This window comes from Gossypium hirsutum, chromosome D08, assembly GCF_007990345.1.
Source record: "Gossypium hirsutum isolate 1008001.06 chromosome D08, Gossypium_hirsutum_v2.1, whole genome shotgun sequence".
Lineage (NCBI taxonomy): Eukaryota > Viridiplantae > Streptophyta > Magnoliopsida > Malvales > Malvaceae > Gossypium > Gossypium hirsutum.
Window position 1 is genome coordinate 66,312,216 of NC_053444.1, and position 19,247 is coordinate 66,331,462.

General features: G+C 32.3%; 1 protein-coding gene and 1 pseudogene across 1 annotated transcript; one reads left to right on the forward strand and one right to left on the reverse strand.

Annotated features, from left to right (window-relative positions):
- The first annotated feature begins 7,185 nt into the window (after positions 1–7,185).
- On the forward strand, positions 7,186–13,607 carry LOC121220382 (protein psi1-like; annotated as a pseudogene).
- A 569-nt stretch (positions 13,608–14,176) lies between these two features.
- On the reverse strand, positions 14,177–17,639 carry LOC107909051 (G-type lectin S-receptor-like serine/threonine-protein kinase At1g11330). Its single transcript, XM_016836425.2, has 7 exons — positions 16,157–17,639; positions 15,967–16,074; positions 15,700–15,878; positions 15,393–15,603; positions 15,050–15,287; positions 14,820–14,970; positions 14,177–14,733 (listed from the first exon to the last, which is right to left on the reverse strand). Exons 1-7 carry the CDS (start codon positions 17,442–17,444, stop codon positions 14,437–14,439), a joined length of 2,472 nt encoding a protein of 823 aa, XP_016691914.2. The 5' UTR covers positions 17,445–17,639; the 3' UTR covers positions 14,177–14,436.
- Positions 17,640–19,247: the final 1,608 nt, after the last annotated feature.

Below are 19,247 nucleotides of genomic sequence, written 5' to 3' on the forward strand. Positions count from 1 at the left end.
GCTGCTGCTGGAGTTCATCGAACTTTTGACGCTGCTCGGCTTCCCTCGCTGCAGCCTCTGCTTCCCTCGCTTTAGCCTCTACTTCTCTTGCTGCTGCATCTGCTTTAAGCTGCTGCTGGAGTTCTTCATACTTTCGTTGAACCTCAGCTTCTCTCGCTGCTGCATCTGCTTTCAGTTGTAGCTGGAGTTCTTCATATCTTTTTTGAACCTCAGCTTCTCTCGATGTTGCCTCTGCTTTAAGTTGTGTAATTTGCTCAATTGTTGTCGCTTGCATCTGAGCCATCTGGTCTCTTAACCTCTGAACTTCAGCTTCGGCTCGACTCCTCGAAGGCATATATTGTTGCGAGCTAGATCCAAAATATTGGGATGGGTTAACAAAAGATCCTTGAAATCGAACCCGATCATACCTTTCAGGACCCAAAACTTCAGTGATAATCCGGTTATCAATGTCGTCAATATGAACAGAACTATCACTGGAAGCAATCGCTTCGTACTCCGCCTTTTTATCCTTTAATTTTTCCTAAAAAATAAATCAAATAGTTAGGAACGCAATATATATTAAAAAACCCAATGCAACATAACTTAACAATATTTGCATTACAATAAATGAAATAAATCATTAGAAAATAAACACTATAAATTATTAAAACAAGTGAAATTGTATTAATTAAGCAAACGTACCGTAATTTCTGCAGCTTCAGGAGTCATAAGGTTTCCATCTTTCTTCCTATGTGTAATGTCAAAAAGTTGAAGGCGTCCAACTTTTTGACCGGACGACAGTTCCTACAATACAATAGTAAAAATATTAATGTAAGTAAGTAATAAATATCTGCCAATATTAAAAAATTGAAAATACCTCTGCATGAGCTACACACGCAAAACTTTTCGACTCAGCTGTGTGAGTGAATTTTTGTTGCTGGCTACTTTTTTTTCCAACTTCTTCACGATCCTACATTATGAAATTATTAGTACGTTAATTAGGAAATACTATACACCAAAATAATTACAAAATTTTATAAGTTACACATACCTCTCCTTTCTTCGAAGTCCAAAATCTAACGACCTCTTCCCACTGGTACCTCAGCATTCCCGGCGGGACATTTTGTAATCTCTCGTCGAGTGTTGTTTTTGTCTTAAAATAGTCTTTCTTTAAAGTGCTCTTATGGTCTCTCCATCTTTTTCCTAATGCCTTCTTTACATAAGCATCGGAGACCTCTAGAGCAAATCTCGCCTACAAAAAACACAACTTAAGAAAGTAAATGTAAACGAAACTTAAACCCAAGTATTATAAATGACATACACGTTTTGTTACCTTAATGTTATCGAGAGCTTGGTTCTTGTTACTCTCGGGCACTTTATGCCATGACTCGAAGTTAATTGGCAACATATTTGCATTCCGTGCTAGAATGCCCATGTATCCTGCTAAAAGGCGAGCTTCTGATCCAACAGGCTGACCAAAGCTATTACTGGATACTTGGACACGCTCGACTGGATCTAGGTCGTATAAATCGCTCAGTACCGTAAGTCCGCGACCTCTCCGCGTCCCACCAGTTTCATCTGAAAAATAAAAGTATTGTAATATTTAACTAATTTAAAAAAAAACAAGAAGTCAACACAAATGTAAATTAAATGTTAAATTACTTTGAACTTCTATAGGTTCCTCAGGTGTAACCGGAACATTCGAAGATCCAATAGCAGTCTGTTGTTCAGTGCTGTTTGTTTCCGCCGAGTTTGGAGTACCTTGAACAATGCGGTGCGATCGCACTTTTCTTCTAGGCATTTTATCTGCAATACAAATAAATTAGTTGAAAACTTAGTATACAATTACAACAATAATATCACATATAAAATAGTTGAAATATCATCATTCGTAGATGTAATTAGATAATCGTAAAAGCTTACTACATTATAATTCGTAAATCTCTTCATCCGTATCCTGGCGGACCCATTGAAATTGTGTACTAGTACTAGGGATGTTTTCGTTTAAGTTCTGTTCTGTCGTAAATTTAAGTTATAAATTTATTATTAATAAAATTTAAATATAGCTTACATACGTAAATGAATATATGTATAATATTAAAAAAATAGTAATACTTATTTAAGTTATAAATTTATTATTAATAAAATTTAAATATAGCTTACATACGTAAATGAATATATGTATAATATTAAAAAAATAGTAATACTTATTTAAGTTATAAATTTATTATTAATAAAATTTAAATATAGCTTACATACGTAAATGAATATATGTATAATATTAAAAAAATAGTAATACTTATTTAAGTTATAAATTTATTATTAATAAAATTTAAATATAGCTTACATACGTAAATGAATATATGTATAATATTAAAAAAATAGTAATACTTATTTAAGTTATAAATTTATTATTAATAAAATTTAAATATAGCTTACATACTTAAATGAATGCTTTTAAACTAATCTTCCACTGAATTATTCGTGGAGAGGTATATGTGTTACTAATTTGACAACAATATATGTTTAAATTTGATGCACCATTTTTACTTTGACTTATTTAAAGTATTAAAATAACAGTTTAAAGAATTTCTCCATATAACATTTTAAGTGACTTGACATTTTGAAAAACGAGCATAACAACTTACGAATTCATGTTTTAAGTAAAGCAATTGTGAATATTTATATACATCATAAAAAGGAGTATTTTGTACTATTTAAAAAAAAAGGTGAATCACATGAAGAAATATTAAACAGATGAAGACAATACTAATGCCACTGTCAAAGTGCAATTCGCGTTTTGACTGGAAAATAGAAGCTAAAGGCAGCTTGGTTTCACACTTAAGTTTTCTCCAGCATTTCCAGGCAAACTAGGTCAAAACAGTAAGACATTTGCACATCAAAATATCCTACATAAAAATTTGCACATCAAATCCTTTGCTAAAAGCAGAGTAGCAGATGATTCCACCGACAGCATTTTTGTGCAAAAAACAGAAATTTTCCTACATATACATTTGCACATCAAATTTTCGTAAATATATATTTGTACCTTCAGAACCTTGCAGCAAATAGAAATGAAGGCAATGAAATTGAATGGACTGAAACCCTATAAAAAAGCAGTATTAACATCAGTTTGTAAGCAATGAAACCATTCCAATCACTTTCGAACCATTACACTACCTTCAGGACGGTCCAAAAAAAATGAAGAGGAAAACCGAATAAAATTTACAACAGAGGATACAATTTTTTTTAATTTCAGGATCAACAAACAAATACAAACCAAGAATAAAATTAACAAGAGAAAACCCAAATGAATACGGATTGATAATGGGGAAAGCGAACCTTGAATACTTATTCCCCGACGATCGATTCCGACGATGCTTCGCGACGTTCTCCGTCAACTATGTGTGTTGACCGAATGTACGAACCGGAGATTTTAATGTTTTGCAAGAAATGTAAACACTTTTAACAATGAAAAATGGAACAGATGAAGAATTGGGGATTTCGGTGACTTAGGGATTTCGGTGAAACACTTAGGGATTTCAGAAGTAAGAATTGGGGCTGGGGCTGGGTGAGAGCGGGGATATACCCCAAAACTGATCTGGTCAATGAAACGACGCCGTTTCACTAAATTAATTTGTGGCGCTTAATAAAAAACGCCACTAAAAATTAAATTCGTCAACGAAACGGCGCCGTTTTGTTTAAATTTTAATTGGATCCTTGCGGCGTTTTACACAGAAACGCCACTAATAATTCACTTCTTATAATTTTTTATTTCTTTTTATTTATAATTTTAATTTGTAATATATTTCTGATTTAATACATTATTTTAAATGATAAAATTTATTAAATTTTTTTAATTTTATACAGTATGAATAATGTATATATTAGCAACATTAAAATTTATAAATAATTGAAATTATAAAAAATACATTTTCCAATTTTAAATTTTAATTAGAAAAACCTAAAATATAATTTATTTCCTTTGCAAAAACGCCGCTAATACCAATAAACAGTATAAAAACGATGTCGTATTGTCACACTTACAACCAAAAAATAAACGTAAAAGACGTTGTATTACAGAAACATTTGCGGCGTTTATGTAAAACCGCCGCTAAAGCCCCAAACCGTTGCAGCGTTTATTAAGAAGCGCCACTAAAGTTATTTCTCCCAATGAAAACGAAGTCGTTTTGGTTTAATTTTGTGTGGCGTTTATACAATAAATGCCGCAAATTCAACTCTATAGAGGCGTGTTACAAAAAAAACGCCGCTAATTATTCAGTTTTTAAAAATGTTTTATTTCTCTTTATTTATAAGTTTAATGATTTTTAATAGATTTTTTATTTTAATAATTGTTATGAAATTATTATAAATTGACACATTAATATGATTGTTATGTAACTAACACAATATTAATATATATATGTTTCATAATATATAATATATATCGTTGCATATATATCTTTTTCTATAACCCTAATTATAATATTTAATTATAATCCTACTAATGACATATATAATAAGAAGTAAAAAACACAAAGAATTTACATTTTTTTTGGCTTTTGTTTTAGATGAGTAATTAAACCCTAAAACCCAAAGCTATTAATCCCTATAACCCGTAAATTTTAAAATTAAATTATAAACCCTAATTCGTATTCTTCATGCGAATCCGAAACGCAAAAACCATGCATTGCAACATTCAAATCATTAACGCTAAACCATAAACCATAAACAGTAAATTTGATCATTATCTTATAAGTCGTAAACACTGACCTCACATTAACACTAACATGTAAACTGAAACTCTAAACCTTAAACCTCAATCCCCAAGCCATAATCTAAACTGAAAACCCTGAACTTAATACTATAAACCTAAAATAACAAACATTATGTAATGAACCCTAAAACCCCAAACCGTACACGACAAAACTTAAATATTAATCCCGAAACCCTAAAATATAATTTATTCAATTTGCGACGTTTTCACAAAAAAACGCCGCTAATACCAATAAACAGTATAAAAACGATGTCGTTTTGTCTAACTTCCAACCAAATAATAAAAGTAAACGACGACGTATTAGGGAAATATTTGCGGCGTTTATGTAAAACCGCCGCTACTAAAGGTAAACATCATCAAAGCGACGTCGTTTACAATTTGGGCGCTATACCTACGACGAAACGTTGCGTTTCGGTTTCACATTTCCGGCGTTTCTCGGTTAAGCGCCGCTAATATGCGGATATAGCGGCGTTTTCCTCAAGCGCCACTATTGGCTCTATGCCTCAATACGAAACGCTGCGTTTTGGTCCACATATTTTGCGACGCTTTTGCTTTAGCGCCGCTATTGATGTGCTTCAGCGGCATTTTTGCAGAAGCGCCACCAACTCTACTATACCTCAATATTGTACGCTGCGTTTTGTTTAACATTTTTTGCGGCGCTTAGAAACAAACGCCGCTAATTGTGTTCTATAATGGCGTTTCTATAATGCGCCGCTACTGCCAATATTCCTAAATATTAAAGATGCGTTTTGTCAGATTTATTACAGCGTTTTGTTTAAAAACGCCACTAATGATGCTCTTTTGCGACGTTTTTGTATAAAACGCCACTATGTGTCTGACTATTTACGGTGTTTTTCCGGAAACGCCGCTATTTCCCAATTTTTACCGGCGTTTTAGTGTTAGCGCCTCTAATGCCTGATTTATAGCGGCGTTTTATCTAAAAATGCCGCAAGAAATGCCGCTGAAGCCCCCTTTTGGTGTAGTGTACAGACTGAATCATACTTGTTACTCCTAAAGGATGCAATGATAATTGGAACTTTAATAACAGTATTGGTGCGAAAATCATCCACCGTACCGCTTAATTCGAAGAAATTTGGAAGAAGAAATTTGGAGGAATCGCTTGAGAAAACAGTTCCTCATTTTCGTTTTATTAGCTGATAATGACAGAAACACCTCCGAGAAAATCAATGACTTTGGGAAAACGATAAAACCCAGAATGGTTTTTTTTGGGTTAAAATGTGCCTTTAGTCCCTGTACTTTTCGAAAATTAGGAATTTAGTCCTTATACTTGTGTTTTCAGGATTTTAGTCTATCTGTAGTCCTTGAATTTTGTAATATGAAAATTAGAGGGACTAAATTCCTAGAAATACAAGTGCAGGGACTAAATTCCTAAGTTTTGAAAAGTACAAGGATTATAGGCATATTTTAACTCTTTTTTTTGTAATTAGACCCTGTCAGTCAAACATATCTAAAAAAACAATTTCTAAGTTCTGCCAACGAGCTCCAAGCAATGATTCAACAATTGGTATGGTGGATTAGTACCCATTGACGAGTAGAAGAACAAATTTTAGATTCAAGTCGATCTGACGATCAGTGTCGGAGATTAAAGAAAAAAGTTGTTTAATGAAAAAATTGAACCGTAGAAGAGAAAGGGAAAGAGAGCTTTCAATTGGTGCAGGAAGTGCGAACAAGAAAAAAAACTATACAGTATCCATTTTAACGGTTTAGTGACTTAAATGAGAACTTTTGAATAGTTCATAAACCAAATTGTAATTTTTTTAGTTAAGTGACAAAACGAAAACTTACTCATAGTTTAGTGACAAATGATGTAATTTACCCTAGAATTTATTAAGCAAAAAGTTACCATTGAATAGGTTAAAAGTTGTGAATTTATTCTTTATACTTTAATTTGGTTATTTTTAATTTTTGTATTTTTTAATTTTAAAATTTTAGTTCTAATCAAATGATATATATTCATTAAAATGAATTTTTGTTATTTTCAAATTTTGATGTGACAAACATTATCAAGATATGTATTGCCATATCAGTTTGCTATTGTCAACTTTTACTTCCAAATCGTTTGCGTCAAAACTGAAATTTCAAAATTCGAAAGTTATAGGGATTAAAAATGATCCAATCAGAGAATATGGACTAAAGCTACAATTTTATGCATAGTACATGACTAATAGCATAATTTAACCAAACAAATTTAGCCGTTAACATTTGTGTTAAGATTGAAATTTCGAATTTTAAAAAATAAAGAGACTAAAACTTGAATAATACAAGACTTAGTCATCGAGTGAAGTAATAAACCAGTTGAATTGTCGGATCAATTTTTTTTTTCATCTCATCCTATATCTTCTATTTCGATAATAGTTACATAATTTATAGAACATATATTATTTTGGAGGGATTCTAGATTTAATGTAATGGAGAAAGCAGGTTATTTGGGAGATGAAAGATCAACATGTATGCACATTATTCTATGCACATGAATCCAACATGTATGCATCTCAGTATTTCGGAAGACAACTTTTCTCATAATCAACTTCAGTATCTATTAATGCCAACATGTTATCTTCAATCCACAACTTCCATGCCAACAAAAATCACGAACTAGTGTCTTTAACCATTGAAAACTTGGATATGTTGTTAGTGATTACGTTAAGTTTGTAAACTTACATATCCCATAAGGCTTAAACAATGCTCATTGTAAAAATTTGTATTAAAACATCAGATTGTCTGAAAAAATAAGCTTGGGCAGGGTGGCTTTGGCCAGGTTTATAGAGTGAGCATTTTAGTTTTATACAACTTGACCATTTTTTTTATATTTACAGACTCGATTCCTATTCCGATACTACTAAAAATCTAACTGTTATACTTTCTATCTTTATCATTGGATAAGGTTCAATTATACTCCCAATGAAAAGATACAAGTATTAGAAGAAAGAAAAAACTAGTATGTTTGGTTAGGGGGAATAGGAATGCATTTCTCCCAATTTGGTGGGCCCACCACTAAACTAACGTTTGGTTGGTTGTAATTATAGCCTAAATCTGTTCAGGCCTATTACATGAAAAAGGTTGTAATAGCCATTCATTGCCTTCAGCTCTAATTAGCTATTCCATTCGATTGTTCCGATTTTCTTTTTTCTAATTTCCAATTTTTGCCCTCAGCTTCATATTCTCCTAACTTTCTTTCCAACATATCTACGTTTCTCTTTTTTTCCATTGATTGCAGAGGAGACCTAGATATTTTAGGTAATTTATTTTTTCCTTCTTTATAATTTTTCCTTCTTTAATGTTTGGGTACTTAGAAACTGAAGCAAAGGCGAACAAAATGGAGAAAAAGATGACAAAAAAAGTTTTAATTTTTAACTCTTTGCTTAAAACCCATTTCTTGGGTTTGATTTTTTTTTCAGGGTTATTTCAAAGGGATTTCTTATTTACACTGACATTGGTTTAATATAATCTCCATTAGTTTCGTTTTTTTATGTACTGAAAGTCTCCAACAAACACGGTCTTTTAACTCTTAACCAAACAAAATTTGCAGCCCCATTGATTCACCATACACACAGAGACCAAATCTCTCAACCCCTTTCGTATTCTTTATTTTCTATTTCCTTTTTTGGTTTTAATTATAGGAATTTTTTGAATTTGTCTAGCTTGTTTTTTTGTGTTAATCTTGTTTGCAGACAAAATCTCCATTTTTCATGTTCCAATCATGGAACTGTTAAATTTATGGATTTTCTCTTGCAGAATTTGGATTTACGAAGACATTTGAAGGGAAATTGGTGTTTTTCTTTTTATGTTGTGGGTTTTTGTCAAATTTTTGATGGTTTTATAGGATTTTGGATCAAATTGTGAAAGAGAAAATAAAGAAGAATCGGGGTGGATTATAATATATTGCAAGCGGACAGGAATGATACAGAGGATGATCTGAAAAAAAACATATAGGAAATTGGCAATGAAGTGGCATCCTGACAAGAACCCAAACAACAAAAAAGAAGCTGAAGCCAATTTCAAACGGATCTCTGAGGCTTATGAGGCAAGTCTTTCCTTCATTTTCCTTAATTTTGTTTCTCTTTAATTGTGGCTTTATGGTAGAAAAAGGAAAATAATGGAAGAATTTTGTTTTCTTTATGGAGTTCCATTGTCATTTGATTATGGTATTTGCCTGGAAGGAAACACAATGATCTTGACTGTTTTAGCTGAGAAAAAAGGGGTGTTTGAATGAATTAGTGTTAATAGAGGAATGCCTGAAGAAATTGATATATTTGCTTCAATCTTCCAATAGCATAGCTATTTATTTTTCTTAGAGATGTAATCTTTATTGCTATTGCCTTTCCTGAAAGTGAATTAGAGATTGGAGTAAGAAATTAATGAATGGTAATAAGAAGAGGGATAAAATACAAATGCGTCTATACTACTTGTACTCAGATACGAGTGTTGGTTACGAGTATGTATGGATTTTTTAAAAGCTTTTTCATGTATTTTGGAGGATCCTTAAAGGTCGTATCATCTCTCTATTTGTCGTAACATCCTGATTTAGGGCCTAGTCAGAACAGTAGTTTTGAGACCACAAATCCGATGAGGAAAAATTCATTTTTACTATATTATTATGGCCTACAATTTCACGAAAATATTTCGTGAAAATTTCGTTCAAAAATTTTGACGTTTGGGCACTCAATTTAGTCAAAAGAATTAAATTGTAAAAAGTGCAAAAGTTGAGTTCAACATGTTAGAGATGTCCAATTGTTATGAAATTTTAAGTTGGAGGTCCTTAAATGGTAATTAGACCATTGGTTAAATTGTTGGGCAAAAATGGATATGAGATAAGTGAAATAGGATATTTTTTAAATGAATGGTTTTTTGGTAATTTGGTAATTAAAATGAATTAAAAAGACAAAACAAGCCAAATTCTTGTCCATCTTCAAGCTATGGCCGAATTTTACAAGGGGAAACCACGGCTAGGGTTTTTCAAGCTTCCAAGCCTCATAGTAAGTGCATCCAAGCCCCGTTTTTAATGTTCTTTACGTTTTTAGAGTCCCGGTAACTTGATTTAGCTTATTCTAGCAATAATTTAACCTAAAGTTCATATTTGGAAAAATAATCATATGTGAAATATGTTTATTTTTATGTTTTATGGTAGAATATGAAGCTTGAAATTATGTTAAACAACTTTTTCTAAGCGATTTTAAGTGAAAACGAGTAAAACGACATAATCGGTAAAAATACCTAATGTTCATAAGTGTTAGAGTGAGAATTTGATGTTGCCATAGAAGGGAAAAATGTTCAGCGTGTCATAAAACATAAGAATAAGGGATGAAGTTTAATTTCCGAGCTTTGGGGCAAAAGTGTAATTATGGAAAAGTTTAGGGGTAAAATCGTAATTTTTCCAAAGTTCGAGTCAAGGATTGCTTTGATGAATGTGAGTATTAAATAAGATAAATTTGCTATTATAGATTAAGAAGAACGAAATCCAGAGTTAGACCGGGGAAAGAAAAAGGTTGAAGACTAAAGTGCTAGATTTGATTATATTTTGTACCGAGGTAAGTTTACGGTAAATAAATGCAATATTTTGACAATTATTATTAATGTTGTTATTTTTCAGCAATTATGTATTTATTTCATGAAAATATCTAATGTTGACTTAAGTATGAGATGATAGAGAATCATTGATAAAAGCCCCGTTGAAACATTGGGAATGTATCGGATACAAATGTCATGACATTAAGGGAATAAGATCCCATGTAAGACCATGTCTGGGACATGGCATTGGCGTCATTGAGATTATGAGAGGTCTCATGTAAGACCATGTCTGGGACATGGCGCTGGCACCGAGATGAGAGGTCTCATATAAGACCATGTCTGGGACAAGGTGTTGGCATCGACCCATGTAAGACCATGTCTGGGACATGGCGTTGGCACCAAGATGAGAGGTCCCACGTAAGACCATGTCTGGGACATGGTATGGGCACCGATATAAGAACTCCCATGTAAGACCATATCTGAGATATGACATTGGCAGTACAGAAAACATCCCCTGTAAGACTATGTCTGGGACATAGCTTTGGCATGTATTATCAGACAGGAGACTCGGGTATCCTTAGTATTCCAAGTGATTCAACGGGCTAGTAAATAGACCATGTTACATGAAAGTTCAGGTAAAAGCATAATAATAAATTCAGGTAAGTTATAAGGATTGAGAATATCTCAGTTATCAGTTGAGAAAGAAATTTCAGCAAGGGAGGAGTAAGTTATAATCATGAGTTATTTAAGTAAGCAAGTAAGTAAACAAGTAAGTGAGTAAGTAAAGAAGCGAGTAAAGATTCTAATGTTTGATGAAATTTATGAGAATGATTATTTATGATAAATGTTGTTATTTATTTACTTGTAAACTTACTAAGCTTTATGCTTACTTCTTTTATTTTTTTCTTTCATATAGTATTATCAAGCATAGTCGGGATGTTGAAGACGTCGGAGAGCGTTCACACTATCAACCACCACAACTCGGTATTTTAAGACGAAAAATGTTTTGAGCTATAACATGTATAGGGACTTGTTCATTTCGATTGTATATTCTTAAGATATGACCAAAAGATGATATGTAAATGTTTGATGATGATTAGTTATTAAAATGGCTAAGTATGAAGGTGTTTGTTGTTATAAATGTCTAGGTGATAAATTATACACAGAAATCATGAAAGAGTAAAAATTGGTAGTGAATCAGTTTTGAGATAGTAGTAGTGATGTGATTTTAAAAAATCACCAAGGATAGTATAAATGAATTAGAGGGTGGATGAGATATAGAATAAAATCTTATTGAGTCTATTTTCATAGAAAAATAATGGTGTAGACAAAGGAATTATATATACTGAGATATTTGCATTTTAGTTAGACAAGGTCAAAGTGGTTTTCAAAATCCCCTGTTCTGATTTTGGAAAATCATTAAAAATTGTACAAAAATAGTTATGAGTTGTAATTTATATTTCTAGATTCCTTATTGAGTCTATTTTCTGTAGAAACAAGTGAGAATACTATATGGAGTCTGTACAATAAGAGAATTAAATTTTAGTGACGAGAGGTCAGGACAGTTGATCAGTGAAACAGGGGAGATTTTAACTAATAAACTGTACTAATTGGCTAAACCAAAATTTCTAAAAAATTTATGGTAAAAAGATATATGAGTCTGGTTTCAGATAAAATACGGATCTAAATTTTGAGTTTTGTAGCTCGAGTTATAATTAATTTAGTAATTGCTGCGCAGGTGGACAGCCTTATTATAAACAGTGAAATAACTTTTAAAAGTAAATTTTTATGCCCCGAACTTTTAAATTAAGTCAAATAATGCCTCATGCTCGACTCTGGCAACGGTCTCAGGTAAGGGGTGTTACAGCTAGTCACAAGTACTTCAAGAAAAATATGGAGTCCCAGCAACATAATAAATGCATAGCATTTGCAGAGTCCAGTTTATTAGTTTACCCACATGCGATACTCACCCAAATCCGTGTAACATAGGACCTGACTACTCCTAGTGAGCTTTTGGTTATGTAATTATGTGTCTGATATTTCTTTCCAATGCTGTATTAGATTCTAAACTATTGTTTATTTTTCCATGTTATCTTGTTAGTCTGATTAGTTATGGTAGTCACGTTAGAGGTCCCGGAATATGGTTTATTTTAACTTTGAGAAATTACTAGAGAGCAGATTGTGGTGTCTGGCTCCAAACCAGGACTTGGTACATCATAGAGGAGTTGGTAACTGCCGAAACAAAATGTAGTCACTGCCCTAGAACAGGTTGTGCTTGCTGCAATATGGTTTTCTTGTTTATTTTGATGACTTATCTGATTTTAACATGTGCTTAATGATACAAAAATACAATAGAGTCAAACTTGTCCTGGATCACTATAGTATAGATAAGCATGGAGAGATGCAAGTGCCAGTATCCGTCATTTTCTTAGATTTCTTATGGGGAATTAAGTTAATTTTGTGATTCAGGTCTTGAGTGCTAGTATCTCATACATGATCCTCTATTGCATTTGCTTGACTGAAGTTTCATTTTGATATGCTTTTTAGTTCCTGCAAGTTGACCATCACAGCATGCATTTTTTATGAATTCAAGAGAGGAAAATAAAGTCAATAAATTATATTTTCGATCGAATAGTGGCTAACGAGTTTATTTCTTTCATCTTCTTTGATGTTGTGTTTTCTATGCTTGTATATTGTTTTCATGCTGAAAACTATGAACTCAACTGAGATATTCTCACCTTAATTACACTGTTGTGATGATGGCATCATTATTGGTAGCTTTATATTTTTTATCTTGCTGATCGGACAGTACTTTGGATCCTTATAGGCGGCAAGCACAGGAATCAGAAATATTAACCATTGATGTGAAGCCAGGGTGGAAGAAAGGAACAAAGATTACTTTCCCAGATAAAGGAAATGAGCAGCCAAATCAGCTTCCAGCAGACCTTGTATTTGTAATTGATGAGAAACCCTATGATCTTTACAAAAGAGATGTAAATGATCTTATTGTCAACAAAAGGGTGTCACCAGCAGAAGCACTAGGGGGCACTACGATAAATCTAACTACTCTTGATGGCGGTGGTGGTGATGACACCATTTTCTAATTAACTTTAGGTATCCTATTTTTGTACAGTTTTGGTAAAGATGAGCTAGATGTATGAAAAGAACCATATATACATGGTGGGCAGTTGAAACCTCATCCAGTTAATGTTGTTGTATGTGAACTTAATTGGCTTTTGCAATGAAGAAAACCATGAAAGTATGGTAGTGTTGGATCTCAAAGTTAAAATGCTTTGACATGAAGGTAATCTAGTCATGTAAAATTTTATAACATATAGATTATGGCATATAAACTAGTGAAATCATTTAATTTTTTGTTAATATATGAATATTATGTTTGGATCTGAAATATAATTCTCAAGTTATTTATTACTTCTAATATTTTGTTTTTTTATTATAGAATAATTAAATTATTTGTTTCACTAATGATATTTTAGCACATTAAATATGTATTGTAATTTAAAAATAATAAAGTAGATTATATATTATTTTTATAGTATTATATATTATGATTTTAGTAAATTCATATAATAATAATTATATTAAGAATTTTATTAAATTATATATTATTTTATTAAATTATATTTAATAATAATTATGTTTAAATATGGCTAAATTAATTATTATTTTTATTAAATTATTTTTAATAATAATCTTATTAAAATTTAATAACACTAACAATAATCATCTACCTACAAAAAATTTTGCTAAGGGTATTTTAGTCATTTTAATTTTTTTCCTTATATTATTACAACATCATTCCCTTAAACCAAACACAAGAATACTATTATAGTTCTATTCCATTCCATTCCATTCAACTAAACAATTGAATTGTTAATTACAATTCTATTCCATTACAGCCCTATTCAATTACAGCCTTATTCCATTACAGTAAACCAAACGTACTATTTTATATTTACAGACTCGATTCCTATTCCGGTACTACTATACCTTCTATCTTTATCGTTGGATAAGGTTCAATTATACTCCCAATGAGAGGATACAAGTATTGGGAGAGAAAAAAAAAAGATTCCACATTTAAACAATAAAATCTAGCGGGCTCTATCCGACCCAATCTGTTTTTTTTTTCATCATCTACCTTCGATATTGGTAATGGTTACATCATTTATAGACCATTTATTATTTGGAAGGGATTCTTCATGTAATGCAGCAGTGAAAGCAGGTTGTGTTGGAGATAGAAGATCAATGATCTCACTGTTAAGCATGGAAATCACCATCGACATCGATGGCCGATAGTTGGCGTGTTCTTGCACGCACAACAATCCAACATGTATACATCTCAGTATTTCTTGATGGCAACATTGCTTAGAAACAAGCTCAGTATCTGCTAATGCCAAAATGTTATCTTCAATCCACAACTTCCATGCCTGCAAAAACAAAAAACAAGTAAACGATTGTTTTTAACCTTTGAAAAGTTGGATCTATTAGTGATTATGTAAAGTTGTAAACTTACATATCCGAGAAGGTTAAAAAAATGTTCATTGTTATAAAAACTTGTGTTTCTTCTTCCACTAATGATTTCCAGTAATAAAACACCATAGCTAAAAACGTCAGATTTCTCCGAGAAATGTCCTCTCAATACATATTCAGGAGCCATATATCCACTGCAGATTAAGATTAATTAAACAACACTATATTTGTATGAAAAAAAGGGTTCATGAAAGAGATCCCTAAGTTACTTACTATGTGCCCACTATCCTTCCTGTATTTGCTTGATTTTCGTTGCCACCAAAAATTCTAGCCATCCCAAAATCTGAAATTTTTGGATTCATTTCTTCATCTAATAAGATATTACTTGCCTTTAAATCACTGTGTATAATTCGCAATCTCGAATCTTGGTGAAGATAAAGAAGGCCTCGACTGATTCCTTTGATGATATTAAACCTGTTTTTCCAGTCCAAGAGTTTTCGCTTTGTCGAATCTTCAAAGAAAGCAAAGAGTATTTCAGATGGGAAACTCAATGCAAGAGTAAAGAAAACAACTAAGATGTTAAAGTGATTGGGAAAGTTGAGTAATGATTTCTAACCAAAGAGAAATGCATCCAAGCTTTTGTTAGGCATGTATTCATACACCAACATCTTTTCTTCTCTTTCGATACAACATCCCAACAGTCGAACGAGATTTCGATGTTGGAGTTCAGAAATCACTAACACCTCATTGGCAAATTCTTCAAATCCCTGTCCTGAAACACTTGACAATCTCTTCACTGCTATTTCTTTCCCATCCAACAACTTTCCCTGAAAAAAAGTAGACCCTTTGAAGTCCATATTTTCACTCAAAGTCGAGTGTGACATGGGTTTGAACTCATTTTTGCATAAAGCTAAAAAGCTCACCATATAAACCGGGCCAAAGCCACCCTGCCCAAGCTTATTTGAAGGGTTGAAATCTATTGTTGCAGTGGCAAGTTCCTCAAATTTGAAGAGTGGCAGCTGATGAAGTTTGGTCTCTTTTCCATTGTCTTCAAACATGGCAAGCTCCTCAAATTTCACATATACTCTTCTGCCTGTCCTATCTGATCATATACACACAAAATTCATAGCTCATTGCATGTCAGAATTCCAGTTTTCGACTATGGAATTAGAATCAACAGTGTAAAGTACCTCTATCTTTGTTCATCCACCTCAGTAGAAAAATTAAGGAGACGACAATAATGATGGTTGTTCCTATTACCACTGTTATTATGATAGCTACGGTTATGTTCTTTTTATCTGCAAACCCAAAGAACGAAACTGTGAACAGAATTGCAGTGAAGAAGGCAGATAACTAAATGAATACTGAAAAAAATGTTACCGAGTTCGGATCGAGGCAAGCGAATATATAGATCTAACCCTCCATAGGAGAATTTCTGTATATCGATCAAGTCTTTGCTCCACGACATACAACCGATAGCGGCATCGAACGCGTAAGCGATACATGAGCAGTTGTTCAAGCATCGGTTTTTGCATTCGTTTTCGAGGTGTTCGGACCACTCCGCAAAGTCAGGTACTTTGATTCTCTCGAGCTTCAAAAACCCATATTCGTTATCGTCTGGTTCGCTGTCAGTGTTGTTTAGTCGATGGCATCGCAACTGGTTGATCCTCGTACATCCATTAGTCCAATTTCCACTGTTCCATTCATCTATGTTGTTGGGTTTGAACCCTTTCATACAGCTGCAAATTGATGGTTTTTGAGAATTACAGATCCCAAATGCCCCACACTTTCCATAAAGGGCACATTCAGTTTCAGCAGGAGAGTCGTAAGTAGTCCAATTCCCTTTCTCATCATCCCAAATTCGTTGACGACTAATTCCTTGGGGATCCAAGTAAAGATATGATAAATAAGAACTGTTGAAGAAGGCTAAAGTAAGATAAAAAGTTCCTTGGTTGTCATTCACGAGACTTAGTCCTTCAAGAACGAAAGAATTCATGTTTGGTATGCCGGTGAAGCTATGGCCATTCCACGGACCGCTCCGCCAATACGGTTTCGTATTGTTCCAAACGAAATTCTCAGGGATGGCTAAAGGCTGTAGACCCGAAGTAAAACTGCCAGTAGATGGATCAGAAGAGCTTTTCCATGATGTCAACTCCACTTTCTCTCCGGTTCTTACATTTGTACTGAGTCTCATCATCGGCACAAACACGTTTAACGGCTCCCAGAAACTCTCCCACACGGTGTTTCCGTTAGCCTTCAAAACAAGGTTTCCAGTGTCTAAAATCTGAGCACTTACATTCACTCCTCTCGGATTTCTAACATTTGACGACCACAGAGTCTGGTTTTGACCGTCGGAAACGACGAGGTTTCCGTCGTCGGAAACCATGAAAACCCCAGAATCATCCTTAAGAGGCTTGTTTCTATTCGCTATCCAAATCACAGATTCTTCGAGAACCCCTCTATTATTGTACCATATTCCAACATAGCGATGATCAGTTGAACTAGAAAGGCTAAAGAATCCCAATCGGAAAACCCCATTGTTGGAAACTAAAGCTTGAGAATCATTGATGGGTGTTGATGATGTAATGGTATCAAAGGCATTGCCAAAGCTTAAACAGCACAAACAATAATAGAGATGAAGAAGAAGTGACAAGTTTGAACCACTCATTATTCACAGAATTTTATGGTCTTCATGAACAAGCACCATTACTAAGCTATCCAAATAAGACGGGTCAATATAAGACAGCCAGTTGACATATGTTGTATTGTTGAGTAGCATTTTAATACATTATGATCAAGGCAAGATCCTCAAAGTTTTCAACTTTATCAGCTATTCAGATATTTTCTTTTATAGTGTTTAAAGACCGATGAGGTTTGCGTGGCTTGACTTCCTTCTTCTATAGACTTTTAAAACCAGAAGTTGGGGTCCTGGGCAAGTTGATGATTTTGGTTAAAATATGACTTAGATCCTTATACTCTTCACAGACTTACAAGTTAGTCTCTATACTTTTATTTTTAAGATGTTTCTTATATTTTTAAATTTTTAAAATTCAGGTTCAACTATTAACACTGTTAAAATTTTTTTTATTAAATTTGTTGGTATGGCATTTTAAAATAAAAAAAAGCTCACTAGTAATAATGCAACAAAAAAAAGAACTTTATAATTAAATTGAATTTATTAAAATAATTTAACAACATTTAACAATTGGACTTGAATTTGAATTATATCTGCTCTTTTTGATAGATTGACTAGAAGTAGGCATAATCCTTCCCCAACTCATAAATAGAAGGGTAATGCGCTTTAGCGCACTTGAATAATTAAACCCACATCCTCTTGCATCAGCAATAATACTCATACCAATTGAACTAATACTCAATTGGTAAAACTGACATATATTTAAAAAATAAGATATTACAAATTGAGAAAATGGCTATTGAATATTAGAGATGAACCAACCCAAATTTTAGTCGGGTAGTCCTATCTTTGGATATGTCTAGTTCTATTGTTTAGATGGATTTTGATTTGTTAATTTGATTAGCAATTTTTAATTATTGATAACATTTGCAATTTATATATAAATGAATTTTGATAGGTTAATAATTTATTTATATATCATTGAGGGCTTGATTTAATAATAAATTTGATACTTGATAATTTTGAGATATTAAGTTCGAATTCATAAGTGTAAATTATGTATGGGTAAGTAGAGCGAAGTCGCAAATTTTATTTAGGAGGCCGATAAAAAATTATAAAATTTTAGGAGATTAAAGTTTAAAGTTTTATGTTGAAAAGACTGAAATTATTAAATTATGTAAATGTTTACTAATAATAATTTTAAATTTTAATAATTTGTATTTTAACAATATTGTTTGAGAATTTTAAGTTGTGGCCTATTGTTGGGTGTTCACCTTCTTCAAGAATAATTTGGGTTCAAGTAATCATCGTAACAAAAATAATATTGTTTGATTCTTAACATTTTAAGCGTATTTAATACATTGGCAATATACTTTTTTTATTCCATAAGCAACATTAAGGTTAAAATAGATATATCAAGTTTAAGTTTGTTAATAATAATGTTTTGATTGGTGCTATATATCGAAATAAAAATTTATTGTAAAAAATATTTTAGTATTATTTACTATTAAAGTTATAATTTTACAAAGAGAAAATATTATAACACTTTTCTCATCAAGTCAATAAATGCATCTGAGAGTTAAGTTGTAATAAAGTTAATTATTTTCTTAAATTTTTAATTCAAATTACTTTCTACAAAATCTAAATAATGATAATTCATTCCGAATAATTTATTTTATCCAACAATTATTTCTTTCTCCCTAATGTAGGGAAAACTATTAAATCAAATAGTAATCACAAATCATGTTATAATTTAATCTTCAATTTATTCAACTCATTTAATAATAAGAGACTCATAACTAGTGTATATTCCCAACTTTTTTCGAATTATTATTT

Bases quoted from the DNA above. Each gene is read 5' to 3' on its own strand.
- LOC107909051 (XM_016836425.2), bottom strand. From the start codon at position 17,444: ATGAGTGGTTCAAACTTGTCACTTCTTCTTCATCTCTATTATTGTTTG. The intron at 14,971-15,049 runs GTAAGTAACTTA...CTTAATCTGCAG, and splicing joins GGAAGGATAGTGGGCACATA to TGGATATATGGCTCCTGAAT. The intron at 14,734-14,819 runs GTAAGTTTACAA...TTGTTTTTGCAG, and splicing joins TTTTTAACCTTCTCGGATAT to GCATGGAAGTTGTGGATTGA.